Source organism: Chenopodium album, chromosome 15 (assembly GCF_948465745.1).
Source record: "Chenopodium album chromosome 15, dcCheAlbu1.1, whole genome shotgun sequence".
NCBI classification, from domain to species: domain Eukaryota; kingdom Viridiplantae; phylum Streptophyta; class Magnoliopsida; order Caryophyllales; family Amaranthaceae; genus Chenopodium; species Chenopodium album.
The window spans coordinates 669067-691439 of record NC_137848.1 but is presented as its reverse complement, the minus strand read 5'-3'; the positions used below and the strand labels follow the sequence as shown (position 1 = coordinate 691439).

The 22373-nt window shown below is 32.2% G+C and overlaps 1 protein-coding gene and 1 long non-coding RNA gene across 3 annotated transcripts in view; one reads left to right on the top strand and one right to left on the bottom strand.

The window, feature by feature from the left end:
* The window catches only part of LOC145581468 (uncharacterized), a 2825-nt gene extending 1552 nt beyond the window's left edge, over positions 1 to 1273 (bottom strand). The window contains exon 1 of the long non-coding RNA XR_014099632.1: positions 1132 to 1273. This is a non-coding gene — a long non-coding RNA (uncharacterized LOC145581468). The remainder of the gene's footprint in view (positions 1 to 1131) is intronic.
* Positions 1274 to 7596: 6323 nt separating this feature from the next.
* Positions 7597 to 21023, top strand: LOC145582628 (hyperosmolality-gated Ca2+ permeable channel 2.4-like). 2 transcript variants are annotated; one of them, XM_081639607.1, is made up of 12 exons: positions 7597 to 7932; positions 8534 to 8653; positions 9923 to 10245; positions 10935 to 11090; positions 11216 to 11279; positions 12040 to 12249; positions 13706 to 13879; positions 14243 to 14541; positions 15324 to 15600; positions 18122 to 18403; positions 19072 to 19305; positions 20344 to 21023. In XM_081639607.1, the coding sequence occupies exons 3-12, from the start codon at positions 9965 to 9967 to the stop codon at positions 20530 to 20532; spliced, it is 2166 nt and encodes a 721-aa protein (XP_081495733.1). In that variant the 5' UTR covers positions 7597 to 7932; positions 8534 to 8653; positions 9923 to 9964; the 3' UTR covers positions 20533 to 21023. The 2 variants fall into 2 exon arrangements, with proteins under 2 accessions (XP_081495733.1, XP_081495732.1); XM_081639606.1 differs by lacking the exon at positions 8534 to 8653.
* The last annotated feature ends 1350 nt before the right edge of the window (positions 21024 to 22373 follow it).

Genomic DNA, 22373 nt, shown 5'->3' with positions numbered 1-22373 from the left:
AATGCTCTCTACTAATTAATCCCTTAAAGATCAAAACTTTCAATCATTGCGGCTCGGAAAAAAGGTAACAACGACGCAATTAACCTACATATAACACATGTATAGACGAAACATCCAAACATAAGAACTAGAGGCTTGAAAGACGAGCTTAGATAGAGAGGTAAACAAGGGGTTAGAGTAGACAGTGATAACAACGGAAAATGAAGGGGGAGTTCTAGACTTCTATGAAGGTAAGGAAGAATAATATGCATATTATCAGGAAATTCTAGTTTTCTAACCCCCTGTTTCTTGCCCCACCTGTCACTAATTAAGACACTAATTTTCAATATCAGATGTTTTCGGTCTGTTTAATGGTACACAACATCTACAACAGAAGCAGAGTGGGAAAGCTGAGGATGACGCAATTGACAGGGTCTAGAAAGGTGAAAATGTATGCACATTGCCCTTAATTAGTTGAATTTAGCAAAGATGATGTTCTCAAAGTTCATTTTTCTTTTGTTTGGTCATGTGTATTGTGCCTTGTGTAAAAGGTTAGCATTCTACAATAGCAAAAATTATATACCAGTTTCAAAAACTCAAGACAAAAAATTAGCTAATAAGTAAGTTACTTTTTAAAAATCGTCGTAACACTCTAAAAAGCTAAATTTTCTTATATCACAACAAACAAAGTTTTCAGTAATCTAGTACTTCTTGTTCTCTTTGTAACAGTCCCCATATGTTGTTGCTAAAAAGATTCTTGCATTCACTAATGGTTTCTGGATTCGTCTTGCGGCCAGAACCAAGACCGACAAACAAAAACGAGTTTAATTTCGTGGTTGTCATTTTTTTTTTTTTTTTTTTTTTGATGTTCCAGTAAATGCAGCAAAGTATACCAAGGAATAGCATAACTCTAACAAGTAAAATCAATGCACTACTACAACTTCTATGTTCCCTAAATTTCACAAACAATTCCACAAAACGATAACAATAAAATCTGAATCAAATAAAATCAGACAATTGAATCAAATTGGAGAAGTAAATAGAATCACAAATCACAAAAACCTAGCAATCAAATTGAATCGTACGTAAGTATAAACCCTAATGACATCAAAAGAATGATGAATTGAAGAAGATTAAGGAGAGGAGACATACTCCGCCCATAAATTTGTGGAGATTGTTGGAGTTGTTGGCGAAAGCGTACATGAGAACAATGGGGACACTGACATAGACAGCGAATTTGCCTACCTCCAGAAGCCCCTTCCCTGCTCCAAGTGATGACATTTTTTATTTTCTTTGATCACAATTGGGAAAATTAACTCAACTTATCTTCGCATTTCTAACTTTTTTTCATTTTATTTATTAAACTTAGATGAGTCGGCAAAGGAAACCGAAAATGATAGGCCGATAAGGCGATGCTCTTTTCACGTTATTTTTGCTGAACTAATTACTTGTATTTAGGTTAAGAGGATAGGACTTTACTCTATTAATATAATATGATAAATTATTGACAATACAATACTACCCTCACTTTAAAGGAAAAGTATCATGTAGAACGGACTCATGTGAGTCTAATCATACCAAAAAAATAAAAATAAAAAAATTCTTAATTGTCAGAAATTAGATAATAATGGTCCGATATTAAGGCCTCGTTCTTTAGAGCTGCTCTGCTCTGCTTTGCTCTGCTCTGCTTTGCTCTGCTGAAATTTGCTCTGCTCTGCTCTGCTCTGCTTCAATCTGCTCTGCTCTGCTCTGCCCTGCTCTGCTCTGCTTAAAATTAATACTTAATATTGAATTATTATAATAATAATGTATATTTAATAAAAATAATAATAAATAATTAATACTTAATGATAATAATAATTAATATTTAATAATAATAAATAAATAAATAATATTTATTAATAATAATTAATATTTATTAATAATAATACTTCCTCCGTTTTCTTTTACTTGCAACACAGCCTTGTGGCACGTGTTTTGAGCTCTGGTTTATGTAATGTAAATGGACAAATTTTTCATTATAATTTTACAAATGATACTTAACTCTATTCTAATTTTCATGTAAAAGTTATATTGATAAAATCGCTCGTTTACCCTCACTAATCATCTCCTAAAACTGCGTGCTTAAAAGGTGTGTTGCAAGTAAAAGAAAACGGAGGAAGTATATAATTAATATTTAATAATAATAATATAATTAATATTTAATAATAATAATAATTAATATTTAATAATAATAATAATTAATATTTAATAATAATATAATTAATATTTAATAATAATAATATTAATAATAATAATAATAATATAATTAATATTTAATAATAATAATATTAATAATAATAATATTAATAATAATATAATTAATATTTAATAATAATATATTAATAATAATATAATTAATATTTAATAATATTAATATTATTAATAATAAAATTTAATGATTATAATAATAGTAATAATAGTAGTAGTAGTAGTAATAGTTGTAGTAGTAGTAATAATAATAATAATAATAATAATAATAATAATAATAATCATAATAATAATAATAATATTTAATATTTAATAACAATAATAAAGCATTACAATTATTATTATAGTATTAGTAGTAGTAGTAATAATAATAATAATAATAATAATAATAATAATAACAATATTAGTAATAATAATAATAATGATAATAATAAAAATAATAATAATAATAATAATAATAATGAAATATGCTCTTCTCTGCTCGGCTCTGCTTTGCTATGCTTCAATCTGCTCTGCTCTGCTTTGCTTTGCTGAAATCTGCTCTGCTCTGCTCTGCTTTACTCTGCTCTGCTCTGCTTTACTCTGCTCTACTGAAATCTGCTCTGCTCTGTTCTGCCCAGAAGCTCAAAAGAACAGGGCCTAAGTTATAAATATCAGGTATTAGATTAAAAGTGTCAAAAATTAGATGACATTGAGCAGATATTAGACAAAATTTCCTCGTGATGAAGGTGTTGCACCAATGGCGGAGTTTTCGATGGCTAAAGAATCACTCACCATGCTTATGACAATGGCGGCACATCGGCACCTTCATCATCATCATTCGGATTGTCTTCTTAGCGGCACCTTCTTCATCATCATCTGGATCGTCTTCTTCGATCCTAATTTTATATGCTTCGATCTTCCTATGTCAACGGCGGCACCTCCATCATCCTAATCTGAATCGTTTTCATTGCGGCACCTTCATCATCATCATCTGGATTGTCTTCTTCAATCCTGCTTTTGGCCTTTCTTTCGCCGTCTTTAAGATCGGATGGGTGTGTGCATTATAAACCGGACTCAGATGAAATTGTCTCACGCAAAACTTTCTCCACTTTAAATATTTCAAGTACCTTTGATCTTTGAAGTTTCATGTGTCATTTTATTTTAGTTATAGTACTACGATATCAACTGACTAACTTATTAATTTCAACTCAATTTCAGCTAATGTTGTCAAACATAGCCTAAATATATATTGTGCTAGTAGTTGACATTAATTATTAGGCTCGAAGTAGCGTTGAGGCTTTATATTTAAAAATAAGTAAAAATTAAATAAAATAAAAACTCTTTTATAATTTTAGCATTTTACAAGTTTTTTACTCTAAAATGATACGGAGTAACAACAAATAATGGTTAAAGCTTTAATACATTAACTGAGAGGCTCAATTGGACCACTGTACGTCTGTACATATAAAATAAAAAGGATTTTATGTGCATAATTTTTTTAATGAAAGCTTATTTAAAAAAAAAAAAAAAAAATTTGAATATGCAAGTTTATTTTGACTTAAATCCAATCCGTATTTGTTTTTTAATGTGCATATTTTTCATTTTCTGAGAAAAATTTAAAACGTCACCAGCTTGAAAATCAAATTTTGTAGTTAAAAACCTATGCATATTCAATCAAACTTTTTTGCAATTTAATCTCAAACCTAATTAATTTGTTTGACATTCTCAATGGTAAGTCTAAACCTAACAAAAACTCTGTTAATAATTTGTTATGTTAGGTTGTGTACATCTCCTTAAGTTGGAGATGGAGAGTATTCCACTTATATTGATTAGAGTATGAATGATTTCATATGACATAACCTATGAGAATATTTTTTTGTGTATATTCTCTAACAAGTTTAATGAATGAGTCACATTTTCTTTTAAAAGCTGATGTTTAACAATTTTATCTATCTTCCTCAAGAATTATCTCCCATACAATCTCTTTCTTTATTTTGAAGATTTAAAGGAAGTTTCTCAAATTTTGTAATTTTGTGTAAAGAAATCATGTTAATTTAATTGTTGGGTTTTCCCAATCATAACTTATTTTCTCTTGTTTGTAACAAAGTTGTTCGGTATCAAAAAAAATAAAAAAATAAAAAATAAAAAATAAAAAATAAAATTGTTGCTACTTGGTATATTTACAACTCAAACGGTCTATCTAGCTACTAGAGGTAGTGGTGATAATTTTTTTTTTTTTTTTTTTTTTTTTTTTTGGACAAAGGCAAAGGAACTAAAAACTAATATAAACTAGACAAGGTAATACGACATTTCCTAGCTATGCCGTCTGCCCTCTTCACCTGTTCTCTCGGGACCTTTAAGACTGCACATCTTCGGAATGTTGCCCCTATTTCCTTAATCTCCCTAACCAACCAGGTAATCTTAACATCCTTACACATGCTATCCTGTAAGTTATTAAGGAGGGAGATGGAGTCAGAAAGCAAAAGAATACCATTTTCCCCCTGTGCTCTTGTCCATTTCATTGCTTCCAGGCATGCCCATGCTTCACACTGTAGAGCCGATGAAGCTGCTCCACTAAGACCTCCTTCATTTATCAAGTTAGCCGAGTTATTCCCTACCACTGCCCATCCAACCCCTGCTTTTGAGGTCTTTTTATCCCAGGACCCATCCACCTCCACTATGAAATCATCATAACCAATCCTGTCACTTCCCAACTGCACATGATTGAACCCTGGGGGAATGATAGGGTCATCATTCCTTATCCCCGTGTTGTCCCTGTCATGGTTATCCTTATGGGTAAAGACCTCATGGTCTTGCATTGCTTGGCTAGTGAATTCTGCAACCAAACTTGCATCCCCCATTTGCATTCTTGAAACATCTCGCATTCCTTGACTTCTAGAGCCCCCACAAGGTTGCTATAAACAAAGGAATACGAGTCCCATTCTTACCATCCTCGCTATGAAAGAGCAGGATATGGCTCTGGATCCACCTCCTCACGGAGTTGGAACCAGTAGTGTCATGGCTAATAGGAAGAGGGGAATTCCCCCAAACTTCCCTTGCCAGAGAACTGGTGATAAATGATGTATACTGAAAGCATAAATCGTCCATTGTAATGTAACTCCGTCCCAAACTTGTATATTCTTTATAAATTTTTATTATCTACAATCAATACCACCTTTAAATTGGTCATTAATATGGATGTTATTAATGTTTTATAATGTAAAGAGCTTTTTTTCGGAAGAGCAAGCTAAGAATTAACATTCGAATGAGCTTATGACTTTTGTTTCAAACTTGTATAAAATGGTTGTGTAAGTTGGTGTGTTCCCGATGGCCTCCATTGCAAAAGATTTTAAGATATTGCTTTTAGTGTACTTTAATTTAAAAAGCTCAATAAAGAAGAAGCTAAAGTAATAATACATCTGGCAATCCTAAATTTTCCTATACTTTTTATAAAGTTTCTATTCTTTTTCAGCACGAATAAAATTTGTTCATAAACATCTTCATTTCTATCTATTTTAATTTTCAATTACCGCACACATATTAAATAATACAGGTATTATTTTAGTTGACGTTCTATATGCTCAAAATTAGATCCCTTTATCCATGGATAAATTAAATTGAACTTTTTTTTTTCTTTTCTTTTTTGTTTTATTCATGCATGCATGCATAAAGTTGGAGCAAAATAAGGGGTTAATTTTTAGACTTATAATTTTATACGAATATTATGAATGGGTCGATCTAATTTTAAAGTGTTATTAAAGATTTTCCTAATTATATACTAATTATACTACGTATAAATTTTTATCTATATATGGGCTATCCTTACGACCTTACCCCCTTGATATTACCCCCAATTCTACAATTTTCCCTCTTTCTTAACAAGTAAATTAAAGCATTTCTTTTATGCTAAATTCTTATTCCGCATATCAAATACGAAGTACGAGAATTGCATATCTTCTAACTACTTGATCTTGTATCACTTTAACAATATTTAAATAAAAATTAATCAATTTAAAAAAAAAAAAAAAAAAGGGAAAAGCTCTATGATTGGGGAAGAAGAAAGTCTTGGTACATGACAATGTTTGTACCATGACATTTACGCTATTTTTTTCTTAGACTTATTCAATTATTCTTTCTCTCAACATACGTGCAAGTTATATTTTGATCAGATTTCAACTATTAACATCTCTAATATAATTCTTATTGTGCAAAAAAAAATAAAAAAAATAAAAAAATAAATAAAAAAGTAATGATAGATTACAAATATGCGATCTAATGAAATCAATCACTAAGCTAAACCGGATGAATTACATGTCTTCATGGTGCACCAAATATATCATTTATTTTTCACTCTACTTTTCCTCTCCACTCTATGTGTGATCTATTACTTTCTCTCTTTTGCACATATATTTTTAAGCCGAATATATTAAATTGTTTTTCTTTGCTTGTTTCCTACCAGAAATATTATGGAAAAGGAGGAAGATGCGAGTGAAAGGAAAAAGATGCGAGTGATACAAATCGTAGTATAACCGATATTCAAAAGGAAAATGTTTTCAAGGATTGTTTTCATCTTTGGGATTTTTTTTTTCACCCTTTATTAGTCCAACAATGGAAAATTAAAAAAAAATAATATATATATATATATATATATATATATATATATATATATATATATATATATATATTTAACATGTCCTAGTCATATTACTTCACTTTATGTATTAGGTCCTATTTTCTTCACCTTATTGTTGCGAAAATCAGAAATTACTATTGTTTTTGCATAGTAAATTTTTTCTCTAAAATTAAATTATTTTTGACGAACTTAAATTACTTTTACTGAGTAGAACTTTTTATTTATATTTGTTCATTTTATTAATGTTACCAATTTATACCTAGATTAAAACTATTTTTTACTAACCTACCTTATTTTTGTTGAATTTAACTCATTTTGTATTGAAATTATTTTTATTAAATAAGAATTATTATAAATGAATATTGTCTAAATAAGGGGAAAAATACATAGTATTACGGGCATGTTCACATTTACTTAATTTCAGTTCAGTTCAATTCAGCTCCAATCAGTTCAGTTCAACTCAGTTCAACTCATTATTTCCTTCTCTCATAAAATATTCATTTCAGCTCTATTCACTTCAGTTCAGTTCAGCTCTATTCACTTCAGTTCAGTTCAGCTCAATTCAGTAAATGTGAATAGGCCTTACGTCTAATATAATAAAAAATAATTTAATTTCAGCAAAAAAAAAAAAAAAAAAAAAAATCGGCAGCAAATTCAAAATATTGTGAAGAAAATAAAAGTTATACTTTTATAGTTTTATTTTATCTAAAGCTTTTCTCTCTTGTGTAAAAAAAAAAAAAAAAAACCTCTCTTTCAACCCTTCACCGTCGACATTAAACAATTGACGTAGCAGGTATTGATCTTTTTCAACCATGAAACTTAGAATTGTCTGTATTAGAAAAGTGTCTTCAAATATCCAACTTCAAAATATGCCAAGTATATTAATTAATAAAATAAAATAAAATAAACCAACAGAAAAAACTACTCATGCTTCATATAAAATGGATTAAATATCCCAAAAAAATGGTTGAATTGCTGAATGGTAATTCCATCAACAGCCAAGAGACAATCATCCCTCTTCTGGGTTGCTCATATCTTTGGGTAAAAGCGCCAATTTTTGCTCGTTTTCTTCCAAACCCAGAAAAAAGGTTCGGATTTTTGCTTAATTTCTTCACTTTTCTGCAAATTTATTTGTATTTTGATCTGGGTATTTTGATTGGTATTGCTTTTTTGATAATCAAGTAAACTGCTCAATTGGGTGAACTGAGTTGCTTTCATTAAGTCAGATAACACCTTGAGTTTTTAGTAATTTTTTTGATTAATTGTTGGCTCCTTTGATTTAATGATTTAATACCACATACTGTAAAATATGCTTAGATGATGTTTGCTTCTATAGCTTGTTTCTTTGATTTTTGCATTAATTTTGAGTATTTGAGATGGTCCATTAACTAGTTTCTTGCACTTGGAGTTCACAAGCTAGAGTGTGTTTGACTCTTGGTCCATTATTAATATTTGGGTTTAGTCTATTGAATTTTTGATAATTTGTGGGTTGACTTGGTTCAATTGGGATTTTTGTAATCCGAGGGAGGTGATCATGGGTATCTATTAGCACGAGCTCGACATAGAAAGAGGGCAATGAGTGTTGTCCATTGGAAAGGTGGATGATGATAGATTCTTGAATTACTCTAGGTTCACTTATGCTTTGCTTTATGGGGTAGTTCAAGTTAGCTTATGGTTTACACTTTACAGACAATGATCAATAAGATAGCTTCACGAGCGAGATTGATCTTGAGAAGATAAGGTAATAAAATGATAGCTTATGGAAGCTATAGGGAGACATGATTAGGTTCTTGCTTATGGAAGCTATCGGTAAATCTTTCATCTCTCATTTACTTATGCTTTCATGTCTTAAGTTTACATAGTGCATTGAATTAATATGTTCTCTTTATCTCTTATATTTCACCTTTCAATTAAGGTTCTCTTTGGTCTGTGGAAAGTATTTTCTTATGTAAATGTTTCATTGCAATTTTTTTTAGGTGAACACGAAAAAAAAATTATTCTTGATTGATCAGTGAAGACTTTTTCCTCTGGGAGTATAAAACAATCTATCAATTTTTAACTTAGGGGACTAATTATATTAACGACTTCAAAATATCGTATTTTCCAATCATAAATACTTTCCCCATTCTCTTTTAGCTGCAACGTGCCAATGTTTGGGAATTTGCACTATTCACATTCTCTCATTTGACCACCTTTATTGATTTATATGTTTAGTCATGTGAAATCTTGTTAGATTTATATCTCGAGTTCTATTTTCACAATATCAAAATTTTATATTATTTACATATCTATAATTAGAGATATAAAGGGTTAAAATAATGCGTGGAAAACATGAAAGTCAAAACGTTGCAACTAAAAGAGAGCGGAGGAACTAATAACGATGATAATATTAGTTATTTGAGTGTTTATCTTGATGCTATGGAGAAGTGGAAGTAAAAAGTTTGATATTCCAGTAGGCAAACTTAAAACCACCCTTAACTTTAGGGAAGAAAGAGGAATCACCTAATGTGGCAAAAAAAATGCACATAATGAAGAGTTTGATTTATTGGACTCAATATAGCCTAACCTTGTGTGTAATACTAAAAATAAATATAGATAATTAAATAGTGGAAATGATGTAGGTTAGCAATTCTTGATTATGGACCAGTCTAAGTTACGGAGTAAAAGCTTCACATGGGGCTCAAGTTGAGAAAGTTGCATCACTGATCTGGCCATATACCTGTATGAAATCAAAAATCCGAACAACATCTAATGTGTGGTATTTATAGGTGTAAGAATATCCTCCTAAATTCCCATCCTTTATTAAAATTTACGTGAACCATGTAAATGAATTGATTTTGAAGATAAATATATACACGCGCATTGCACAACCTCTTCATCTCTTTCTAATGCAATTTTCCTTGTTTATTTTTTCCTGTTGACCTCTTCAGTTTACGACATATGCTTTAGAATAAACGTTTTCTGTTTGCTTTCAAATTTCTCTTCTGAAAGCTTTCAGTTATAAATTGCTGTTCTATGTTGATCAATATTTTTCAAATATACTGCATGTGTGACTGATTTATTTTTTTCTCATGGCAGACATGCAAGTTCGGTACAGATAATTAGTGATATTGCCCCACAATGATTGTTTCTGCTCTTCTGACGTCTGTTGGAATAAACTCCACCCTCTGTATATTATTCTTTGCACTATACTCTATCTTAAGAAAACAACCAGGGTATCTTTATGTATATGTGCCACGCTTATTGGCTGCAAAAGGGATTGAAAGAAATCGTCTTATCCGCCTGAAGCGGCTGTTACCTTCTCCTGGTTGGGTTAAAATAGCATGGAAACTTACTGAAGAAGAATTATTGTCAACTACAGGCTTGGATGCTGTAGTTTTCATAAGGATCATCATTCTCTGGTAAATATTACTGATGAAATTTTGGAACTTAAACTATTCAAGACAAATGTTTGATGACTAAATTAAAAATTTCTGAATTATTGCCTTCATTGACGGTAAGAGTGTCACTGAGAGTCTGTGACAATAGGGGTCAAAAAATGAAATACTTTTTCATCTTTTACTTCAAATTTTTTATTGTAAAAAGGTATATATTATTACAATATACCACTTTACGGGCCAATATTAATGGTAGAAACAAAAAGGGAACCATGGTGACTTTGAAATCTGTGATCACCTTTTTATCAGTACTTTTTGTTGGTTTCACTGCAAGGTCCTCCATAATTAGCAGTGGGACTTAAATTTTTGAAAGGGGCATTGGTTTATGTGGCATCATAGTGTGCATCAACCAGCAATGCGTCTCAATATGGGACCTTAACGCAACAATCTACTAGTAGAATTTCTAATACACTATACACATGATTCTGGCTTCTCTCTTCATAGTTGATTTTCTAAGTCTCGTACAATTTTCAAAAATGAGGTGCTATAAAAAATCCCCCCCTTCCCTTTTTTTTCCTTGAGAATGTATATTATTTGTACTGTTATTCTTGTCAAGTTATGTTGCAATGGTCTGTTTACTGTGAGGGTTTATTTGAGATCAAGAGTCCCTTCTTCTTACAATTTTTAACTTTCCTTACTGCATTTGTGCGCAGTTTGAAAATATTTACTTTCGCTGGGATTATAGGCCTCTTTATTCTTCTTCCAATCAATTGTTCTGGGACGCAGCTTGCAGCATTCGATATAACTGTCATCTCCAATGAAACCTTGGATTTATTTACTATTTCCAATGTTAACAATGGGTCTAAATGGTAAACGCATTAGCACATTCTATGGCTCTTCTTCATTTTCTGAAAAAAATGCTCATTTAACACTCTTATTCTCAGTTACCTAAACAAGTAGAGCTATTTACTTATGAAATGTGTTTTTGTGGCAGGTTGTGGGCCCACTGTTCTGCTGTATACTTGATTACTGGCTTTGTCTGTTATCTACTTTATCATGTAAGATTTCTTTTCTTTTTTTATTAATCATTGTCACTAAATTTTCTTAGAAAATTATAATTATTATTCCATGCCCAAGTGCCAGAAAGTCCCTTGTGAATTTTGTACATCTTGAACTCCCAAGCCGGTCACAGCTATATACAAATTAAATGTTTTTGCTGTTTGTGTCCACAATGCATCTCATGTTACTCTGTTTGAGGACACTGACAATCTACCATCAATGCAAATTTCAGCAGAATAATTAGAAAAATATTTTTCTTGCTGTTAATGGCCTCTGAGCCAAGGACTAATTATTTCTAGTCTCATATTGCATCAAGATTTTCAGCATTAGGCTTGTCAAGTTGTCTGTTAAAGTGAAAGGCTTTGTGCAGCGTTAGCAACAATATGAAAATTATCTTGCCATCTATCAGTGGCTACAAATTTTCTAGAACTTATCTACTAACAATAGTCTGCACTTACGCTCATTGTGTTCAATGATAAGGAAACTTGCATAGTTGCATGCTTAAGAGTATGAAAGTTTTTTGTTGACTTTAGAGGTTGACTTGAATTTTTGCTGTTTTCTCTGCTAATTACTCTTTTTTACCCAAAGAATTCGCAAGTAGCGGTCAACACTTGTCTAAATTTATATCTTTTCTTTTGGACTGATCACGCTTCGGCGTGTTAATCCTAGATGTTGATTGGTGATACCAGAGGTAGTAATGTGAGAAAGTCTTTGCTAGATGATGTGCTGATTGAATCTCAAATACCTATGCTTCTGCAGGAATATGATTACATTTGTTCGAAGAGGAATGCATACTTTTATGCATCCAAACCTCAGCCACATCAATTTACAATCTTAGTACGTGGGATTCCTGTAACTCCTGGGAGCAGCGTGAGTGAGAGTGTTAACAATTTCTTTAAGGATTATCATCCCACTACTTATTTGTCTCATGTGGTGATTCATCGGACAAATAAACTCTTCTATCTCATCGTAAGTTCTATTGCTTAATTCGAACATTTATTCTCATTTATTGTTGTCTGTATGTATTCTGAGCCTAAGTCTGTCCAAGTTCTTCTTCTTCTTCTTTTATTTGAGAAATATGATGTCTCTTGATCACAAAGCAATGTTCATTCACCAGATGAGAACTTTTTTGTATTAACTGTCCAAGTCCTTTTTTTTTTTTTTTTTTTTAAGAAATATGATGCCTGCTTGATCACAAAGCAATGTTCATTCACCAGAAGAGAACTTTTCGCTAGTTGTTCCCAATTTTCTTTTAGATTATAGGCGATGATGGTTTTACCTATTAATGGAACATGCAAGTAATTAAAATTTTGAAGCCTAGGATAGTATGTAGCAAGCCATAATTCTGTTCTATTTACAAGATATGCCACTAGTATTGTTAGCCTATCAATCCCTTGTCCATTCAGAGATGCTAAACATCACAGGTCTTAGTGATGGAACTACTATGAATCAAACTTGGTGTAGAAGTGTAGGTTTCATTTTTGTTTAGTTTATTGTTGTCATCCACGGTTGTCTTGGTTGTAATAAACGGGACATATGTAAATATGTTTGTTCTTTATGCTGTTGATAAAGTATTCATCTTATTCTTTTATAGCAAATGGGATATTGCTTATCTTTTACTTTGTTAATTTTAGATCATTAGCCAGGAAAAGGTTTAGACACAGATTTATGTTGCCACAATACTTTAAAAGTGTCGAACTAAGTAGAAGTATCTGAGATGGACACTGAATAGTTTTGAATGCTTTCACATTATAATTAGAGGACTAAACCAAAAATTACCCAAATCCATTGAGGTGTTGAGAACATGTCAGACACGGGTATTGCAAGGGTTTTCGAAAATTGGAGAAATTGAGGCATGAATCTGGTAGTTTCTGAATACAAGTGTGCTTTGATTTTTATTATTTTTAAATTTTTACCAGTATTTATAATATTTTTGAGCTTGACCTTGTTACGCTTGGGAAATTGTTATGTTATTTTAAAATAGGCATTGAATTCCTATTTTGCAGCATGTAGGATATCTTTTGAATGAATTTCCTATATTTCTACGTGTATGTTGGGAGTTTAGTAGATCTTGTATTATTCTTTTGTTATGCTTGGTTAACTAATAAGTTGTTATGTTGGGAGTGTAGCAGATTGAATTGCTTTTATTTTATTCCACAAGTAGCTTGCAGTTTAAGCGTTTTTTCCCTACTGATTTTGGAATATAATGAATTTTAATATTTTAAAAAAATCATCTGCTGAGGTTATCCTTTTCCATCTTTCACTCTTACATATTCGAATTGATACAGTGAATATCATTTGAATTGTACTGATATTACATTTAGATGTGTTTGTCCGTTTCTTATTAAGGCATTGATCTTTTAAGCTTTATGTAATGAGTCTATTCTGTATTCTAGTTTTAATCTTTGCCTGTATTTCTTATTAGAATCTTGTGAAGAAATTGTATAGAAGACTAACACATATACAATCAGAATCTGCCAAAGAATATTCCAGGCATAATGGTTCTTTTGGATTACACAAATCTGATCTTGAGCAGAAGCTGGGGGATCTAGAAGAAAACCTGAGAGCAGAGCAGTCGGATGATTCTTTATCTGGGCAAGTATGTCGTGAATAGTTTACTTAGTTGTCTAACTGCTCAATTTATGTATCATTTAGTATATGATTTAACATTAGTTCCACCTCATATTGTTCAGTTTTAAAAGATCACCTGAAAAGAAAATTCATTGGCATCTGCATCTCCGCACAAGTTAATATTGACAATCATCACTTGTGCTGTGTAACACTTTAGCCTAGGGAAAGGGTTCTTTTGTTATTGCATTATTATTTGATCAGATAGATCTTCCATATTATCTAAAATCTACATTTTCTCTCAGCTGTTGTCTCCCAATATTAAGTCTACTTTATAGTTGTAGCTGTCTGTGGTTGCTGACGTCTTTGTTCTCTACTTTTGACTATTGTGAAGGAAGTACGTTCTGCTTTTGTATTCTTCAGATCTAGATTTGGTGCTGCAATTGCTTCACGTTTACAGCAATCTGAAAAACCTACAGAATGGGTTACGGAGCAAGCTCCTGAGCCAAATGATGTGTACTGGCCATTTTTCCAATCAACATTCTTGCATAGATGGATGTCTAGAGTGGTGATAATAATCACAAGCATACTTCTGACTGTTCTGTTTCTCATACCAGTTGTGCTTGTCCAAAGTCTTGCTAATCTGTCCCAACTGGAGGTCTGGTTTCCCTTCCTGAAAGACTTTTTGACTGCGTAAGTGATTATGCCATCTTGTGAGTTTCTGCGCTCATTGCTAAGTTTATCATGAATACTTGTGAGTTCCATCTGCCTGTCATAAACCAAAAAAATACTCCTAGAATGAGTGTTTTTTCATTTAATCATCAATATTATTGGGCCTTAAACTTGCTCAATCTCCTAAAATGTGTCTGGTTGGTCAGGGAAGATGTGAGTTATGAACACCTGATACTCCATTATGAGAATGCTAGCTGTTCATTTCTAGCTCTGTTTCTTAACTTTTTCCCCAATATCCCTGTACTTTTCCCTTTTAATTTCTATTTTCTGCTGGTATAAATTGGTAAAGACATATAGCAGGTTTGCAGGTCAGCCACTTCAGCCAGTAGAAAAAATTTAGTGTATGGGTGACTGCTTTGTCACTTTTTGACAGTGTGGCAGTTAGTCTTGTAGTCCTTAGTCTATCATGCTTTCCAGAAACAGCCTTTTCAGAAGCTATTGAGTGCTGTATCAATTCATCAGGAGTCCTAGCTTTTCACTATAAAATTAATCTTGGTTCCATTCACATTAGTTTTGGTCTTACTTATAGCAACACCATGTAACATTTTAGTATCTTGTGTTGTATTCTAGTGTTTTTGCATGTCTGAATACTGTGAAACATGATTAAATAATTACTGTGCTGATGTTTCTTCCTTAATTTCTCATATTCCATGTCTAGTATTTTATCCAAATTACTAATATGTGCAAATTATTCTGTAGTTTTGTATTATATCATTTAATAAGCTTTGTTTCTGCTCTTGCAGAAAAATGGTTCGTCAAATAGTTACAGGCTATCTTCCAAACCTTATTCTCCAGCTATTTGTAAAACTGGTGCCTCCTGTCATGGAGTTCCTTTCATCAATCCAAGGACATATATCTTACAGTGAGATACAAAGAAGTGCATGTGACAAGTTCCTTTGGTTTATCATATGGAACATCTTTTTTGCTAATGTGCTATCTGGATCATTTTTCAACCTATTTGCTGTTCTCCTTGATCTCAAAAACATTCCTTCACGTTTAGCAGTTTCTGTCCCAGCACAGGTAAGAGCTTTTACATTTATTTGTGAATATTCTGGCTGTTTTTTAAATGTTATATTTCTGGTTATTCAATTGTGGTCCTTCAAATCTGTAGTTTCTTATAATTGTTCTTTGCCCTTTTCACTAATTATTGTGGTAACAAAAGTCACAACAGTATTCCATATGTTTTAATCTTATCTTCCTACTTGAAATTGCATCATTTGGACTTTAACACTATTCACTCACTCTCCACGTAAAAAAATAAAATAAAAATAATAATAATAACAATAATAGTCATGTGGGATCTCATTATATTTTCTCGATAGATAATTTCAAAAGTATCAAAATTTGATTGTTATTTATGTAATTAAAGATTTGATGGTATGAATTGTGCAACTAACCAACGAAATGTCTAGATCTTGGGATACGCACGTTATGTGGGTTTCTAAAATGTTGTTGCTTCTTGTTTAATGTGATAAAAGATAATGTTTGGAAATTCAAACCCTCCTTACATAAAACCTTTTTCTAAGAGTAACCCTTTAAATTTAAATGTATTCCCTTTGCATGTCTTTTTGTTCAACATACTCAATATAATTTGTTTAACTCACATCTTTTATTTTATATATCTAAACCCTAACTTATTGTACATGAATTAAAGTGAAATTGTTCCTCCACTCACTTTTAGTTGCAACACTTCTGAATTTATACTATTCACATCCTTTTATTTGACCATCTTTGTTGATTAATACGTTAAGCAAAATATAGTCATGTGGTATCTTGTTAGATTCATCTCAGTTTATACTTTTACATTATAAAACTTTTATATTTTCAACCTATCTATAATTTAAGATGGGTGGATGGTTATATTTATGCATTGGCAAGCGTGTAAGTCAAAGCATTGCAACTAATAGTGAATAGAGGAAACATAGTGTACTATATAAATTGAATGAAACTTATAGATTGATACGCACATAAGTTGGATTAAAACATAGTTTAATTTTTAAGCTTATAGATATATTATAATTCTCATGCTTTTCTAATGGTATGGTTGAATATAATTTTTTGAATTGTGTGTATAAAGTTTTATTCAATATGCTCCCTCTATTTCTAAATGCTTGACTTACTTATAGACACTTGTTTCTTGGAAAGTTTGTAGAAAGCCAGTGGTTGTAAGAAAAAGATGGATATAAAGTGAGTGTAAAGGTGTGACAGTATGTGGGATAAGAGGGGTAAGATAACAAAAGGGGTTTGCCAAAAATGGAATAAAGTGAAAGTGAGTCAAGCTTTCTTAAACACCTCAAAACAAAAGGTGAGTTGAAATTTTAGGACAGAGGGTGTGATAACTGTTTGTATTGTTTATTGAAAATCAAACTTTATGTGATTCTTTATCTAAGTCTTTTTAGGAACATCAAACTTATTTTTGCTTTATTCTCTTTTGTAATTTTGTGACGTGGAATGCTTATGTGTCGATCTCCATGCTCTTTTTGGAGAGCAGTGGCAGGATCTAGGATTTTGTTTTATGTGTAATATACTTATATACAACGTTCAGGTAATAGGACTGTGACAATTCGACTTTTGATTCCTGGTCCTAGAATATGAGTTTTAACCTGGTGGAATGTTGATTGATGTAAGAGTTTTTAACAGATTGCAAATTTATGCACAACGATAAAGAAATTCGTCTTAAGTTTGAGGATATTCATTTATGCCAGAAACCCCAAAGAAATTAGGAATAAAACACAACTCTAGTACACTTATACAACCCTGTATTATCTGCTTAAAAATTACTGAATGAAACATGAATAACCAATTCATTGCCAGAAAAAAACATAGTGGCATGGCAAGACCCTAAGTACCTAGTAGCTCTAGAAGGACATTCATGCTGATGCTCTACACTGCTGTAATGAGCTGCATGCCTGCCCTTGTGTATCTTTGCAAACCCGGCCAATTTCAGTCAGATAGTAAGCATGCCCATACCAAAGTGTGTGGCTGCCGTTTCCAATGACTTCAACTTCTGAAGTAGATCCTCGACAGCTAATTCTTTCTAATGTTGGAAACTTGCAGCTGATTCATCTCTAGTGTACTGCGTACTGACAAACCTTTTTTGTGGTGTTTGGGAAAGAGATTGGGAGAGGCTGGGGGGGGGGGGGGAGTATTTTTTTTTGTACATCAAATTCATTTCTGTTCCTCTGTTGATATAAACTTGTCATCCAGCATGTTAGCTTGTATGTGAGGGAGCTTTTGAGGCTCTTTTTTCTTGTAATGAGCTATTGAATGAAACTTGCAGCTGATTCATCTCTAGTGTACTGCGTACTGACAAACCTTTTTTGTGGTGTTTGGGGAAGAGATTGGGAGAGGAGGGGGGGGGGGGGGGTAGTATTTTTTTGTACATCAAATTCATTTCTGTTCCTCTGTTGATATAAACTTGTCATCCAGCATGTTAGCTTGTATGTGAGGGAGCTTTTAAGGCTCTTTTTTCTTGTAATTAGCAGAATTCCCTGAAGGTATCATTTTACAACTATTTACATTTTTGTGGTATTTTCTGTAGGCGTCTTTCTTTATTGCTTATGTTGTCACTTCGGGATGGACAAGCACAACAGCTGATCTCTTTCGAGTTATTCAACTTATCCAAAGCTTATTTCGAAAGTGCTGCTGCTGTAACAGAACATCTTCAAATGAATTTGATCTTCCGTATATATATTATCACAGAGAGATCCCCAAGATTCTATTTTTTGGACTTTTGGGTATCACATACTTTTTTCTGGCTCCGCTCATTTTGCCTTTCTTGTTGGTCTACTTCCTCCTTGCATATGTAATTTTCAAAAATCAGGTAACCTCAATGTCTTTCTTTCTTAACCACCTTACTTCCCTAGCATATTACATATTCTGAAGATCACAATTCAGTGTTAGATTTATGCTATGGAAAATTGTCCTTTCTGTATTATTGTTTCTTGCATGATATTGAAGCTGATGATTGTGTTGCTGTTGCCAAAGTTGAGTGTTTGACTATTTGCAATCTATTTGCACTCTTTCTTAAAATAGGATAAGATGAACTACCGCACAACATAATCACTGCAGGTCCCAAAATGGAAAATGAGACAAGATCATAGCAGTGTTTGACAATAGTTTGTATATGAGGAACTCAAATTTGATAATTATCTTCATATAAATTACTTTGTCTAATGCTTGGACACCATGATGGCATGAAACCTGGCCCAATGAATAAGACCCCTGATTACATGAATGCGGAATCCCAGCCTAGCTATTTCTTAAAGTCCAAGTGGCACAGGGTGAAGGCTGTATTTGTTAATAAATCAAAATATTAGACATCCGATATGGTTTTGTGTTCCTATCAACTAAGACAAGCTATTAGATTTGTGTTCCTATCAATTAAGACAAGATATTAGAAATTGATTTCTGTTGCCCACATTCTTTGGTGTTTGTCACAATTGTGAAGCTTCGACTAATGCTATATTGCTCTGTCCTTTTATCTTGCAGTTTATACATGTATATGCTCCAAAGTTTGAAACTGCTGGAAGATTTTGGCCTACTGTTCACAACTGCATGATCTTTTCACTGGTACTGATGCATGCTATTGCTCTGGGCATCTTTACAGTGAAGAAACTTTCATCCGCGTCATCACTAATTTTCCCTCTTCCTGTACTTACGCTTCTGTTTAATGAGTATTGCCGGAAACGCTTCCTACCAAATTTTTCCATATACTCTGCTGAGGTATGCTCTTCCCTGAAATGTTTTCTATGGTCTTCTAAATATTTCTATGTCAATTTGCTTGTGATTTTCATTGTAAATGGATCCTGTTATCCCATGCTAAGTAGAAGTATGTGTTTTCTATCTTAAGAATTGATGTGCTCCATTGCTAATAAATATTTTATGAGCTAGGTCATCCTCACATATCTAAATGAGAAAAGAGACTGCTCTCTCTCGCAATTTATGTCTTTTTTGTCATATAGTAATTCCACAGCCTTTACTTACAAAACCACTTTGGGCATATAGTAGTTCCAATAAGATTAGTCATACTCTCAAGTTCTTAAAAGATTAGCTATATTTTGTAAGTTCCAATAAGTTTAGTCATGCTCTCAAGTTCTCGAACAATATATATTTGAACAAGTTATGTAAATCCAAAGAGTTGAAGAGAAAAGTAACTAATGAAACTAAACACACATGCAAATGAACCAACAAAATTTCTGCATTCATAACTATTTCTTTTGAAGCATGCATTTAAATAATATATCATATTTATATTATCCTTAAATGCTTGCGTGATGCTCTTCAACATACCTCGAACTTATTTTCCAATCATACTATTGACGGTCTCTTGAGAAAAAGTCATGTAGACCTTATTCACTGTTGTTTTATCTTATTTATAAATCACGAGATTAGTGACCCTATTGTAGCATTCTTTTTCATCAAACTTATGGCATGTGGTATATACTCCCAATGTGGGACGGACAATCTTTTGTTTTTGGGATGATTGTGGCATTGTAGCCAGAATGTGTCTAGAAAATGATCGTGGATGATGGTTTGTATGTCCTTGATCTAGACGTTATGGTCAATAACCCTTTCACTATAGGAGATTATTTTCAATATAGTTGCTACTACTTTTCAATTTAGGATCATTTTCAATGTAGTATTATTATTTAGTTTTTTTGGATTTTGATATTCCCGTTCATTCTATCAATTTATACCCTTGTTTCGTTTCTTCCCTCTTGATGTTGATACCATGCTTCATCCTATGTTTATTTCTTTCAGACCTTGATAAAGAAGGACAGAGAAGATTTATGTGATCCACAAATGCCGCGGTTCTTTACCGAGCTCATTACTGCCTATATGGACCCTGCATTGTCTCCTTTGCAGGGCTCAAATTCTGATTGTCATAGAGTTCCTAGTTACTCTGATATCTCCAATGATCATATAACTCCGCTCCTCTCTCTTGATTAAGTACAAAGTATGATCTTGTATTCGGCTTGCAAATTGTGTATTCATTCTTATCAGCAATCTCACAACAACGAATGGGTTTTCCTCCCAATCTTGGCCTTCTCCAGCAGAAAGGAGATGCACCATTCTTATATATGTATGTATAAATATACCATTGCGTTTCTGCTTGTGTACAATATTTGCCCATGAAGCCAAGCTCGTGCGTGGAGGCAACGCTGCGTGCCTGCGTGAGCTGCTGAAACTTTGTTAGTGTATTCATTGTACAATTTTTTAGGATATGTTAACTGATGATATAGAGAAAAACAAAACAAGAGCGAGGGGTTGTATACTTGTGTTGACAGAGCGCATTGTTGTACTTTACCCATTTTTCAAATACAAAAAAAGGCGATCATATTGTTCATTAATTTGCTGCAAATTAAACAAACTATGTATTCTTTTTGTTAAGAAAAAATTGATCCATTTGGTTATGTAATACTCCGTATGTTTATGATGTATTTACTTGTGCTATTATATTCTTGGTCAAGTTGAGCAAATAAAATGACAACGTGGGAGTAACTTTTCCTCTTGTGACTAACATTAAAACATGCTCGTATTTGTTAAGTACTGGAGTACTCCATACTTCCTCCGTTTTTATTTAGTTGCAATACACTCCTTTGGCACGCATGTTAAGGAAGATATTAGAATAGGTAAACGGATAAATTAAATTACAAAATTTTTAACACCTATAATAAGAAAGGGATAACTTCTTACGGTTTAAATTTCATAGATTAATTCATTCGTTTACCTAATTTAATCACTTCATCGATAAACGTGATAAAAAGTATGTTACAAGTATAAAAAAACAGAAAAAATATATGTTTATTTATCTTATTTGAATATTTGAATTTATCTAAACTTATCAAAATTTATCAAAATTTATTTTTCTTTAACTGAACTTATGTTACTTTTACCGTTGTAGTTTCTAGCTCCTTTTGGCATATCTGAATTTAAAAGGTGGTCTGAGACTTCTCTTTCTTAACCTGATTCCCCTTTAACTAAAAATCATCAGAGAGATTTTATGTCAGATTCTATTACCTTTTGCTTGGCAGGTGAAAGTAAATCAGGTTTAGTAAATTGTTGCTCCTTTTCTACTTTATTTTCTTTTTTTACTGGAAAGTGGAAATAAAAGGCACTAATAACATTTACTTTGAGCTTTGAAAAGAGAACACCACAGGATCTCCTGTAAAGAACCACAAGCTCAAAATGAAGTCAAATGACATTTATTTTAAATAAACAAATTTGGCTAGCATAAAGGTTAATCTTAAAGAAGGCAAAATCTTGCATGACGCGACTTATAAGAGACTAAGGGTCTGTTTACATTTATTGAGCTGAACTGAACTGAATTGATTGGAGCTGAACTGAATTGATAGGAGCTGAATTGAACTAATTGGAGCTGAACTGAACTGAGTTGAAATGAATATGTTATGAGAGAAGGAAATTAAGAGCTGGACTGAAGTGAGGTGAAATGAATATTTTATGAGAGAAAGAAATTAGGAGCTGAACTGAACTGATTCGAGCTGAATTGAACTGAACTGAACTGAAAATAAGCTGAAGTGAACAGGCCCTAAAAAGTACTTCGTATATTTTTTTTTTATTAAACATTAATTTTTATTTTTACATTTACAATGAATATGTTTTCACGTTTCAGTAAATAAAAATAAAAAACTATATGTTTTATGTTTCCATTAAAAAAAATAATTTTTTAACGTTACTTAAAACTTGAGAGGGTGAGGTACTGAGGTATGATGATTTTGTAATCGGCAATCTTATTCACTTTTCTAAAGAAATCATGAAAATCGTGATTT

Bases quoted from the DNA above. Each gene is read 5' to 3' on its own strand.
- LOC145582628 (XM_081639606.1), top strand. From the start codon at position 9,965: ATGATTGTTTCTGCTCTTCTGACGTCTGTTGGAATAAACTCCACCCTC. The intron at 12,250-13,705 runs GTAAGTTCTATT...ATTTCTTATTAG, and splicing joins ATAAACTCTTCTATCTCATC to AATCTTGTGAAGAAATTGTA. The intron at 13,880-14,242 runs GTATGTCGTGAA...ACTATTGTGAAG, and splicing joins ATGATTCTTTATCTGGGCAA to GAAGTACGTTCTGCTTTTGT.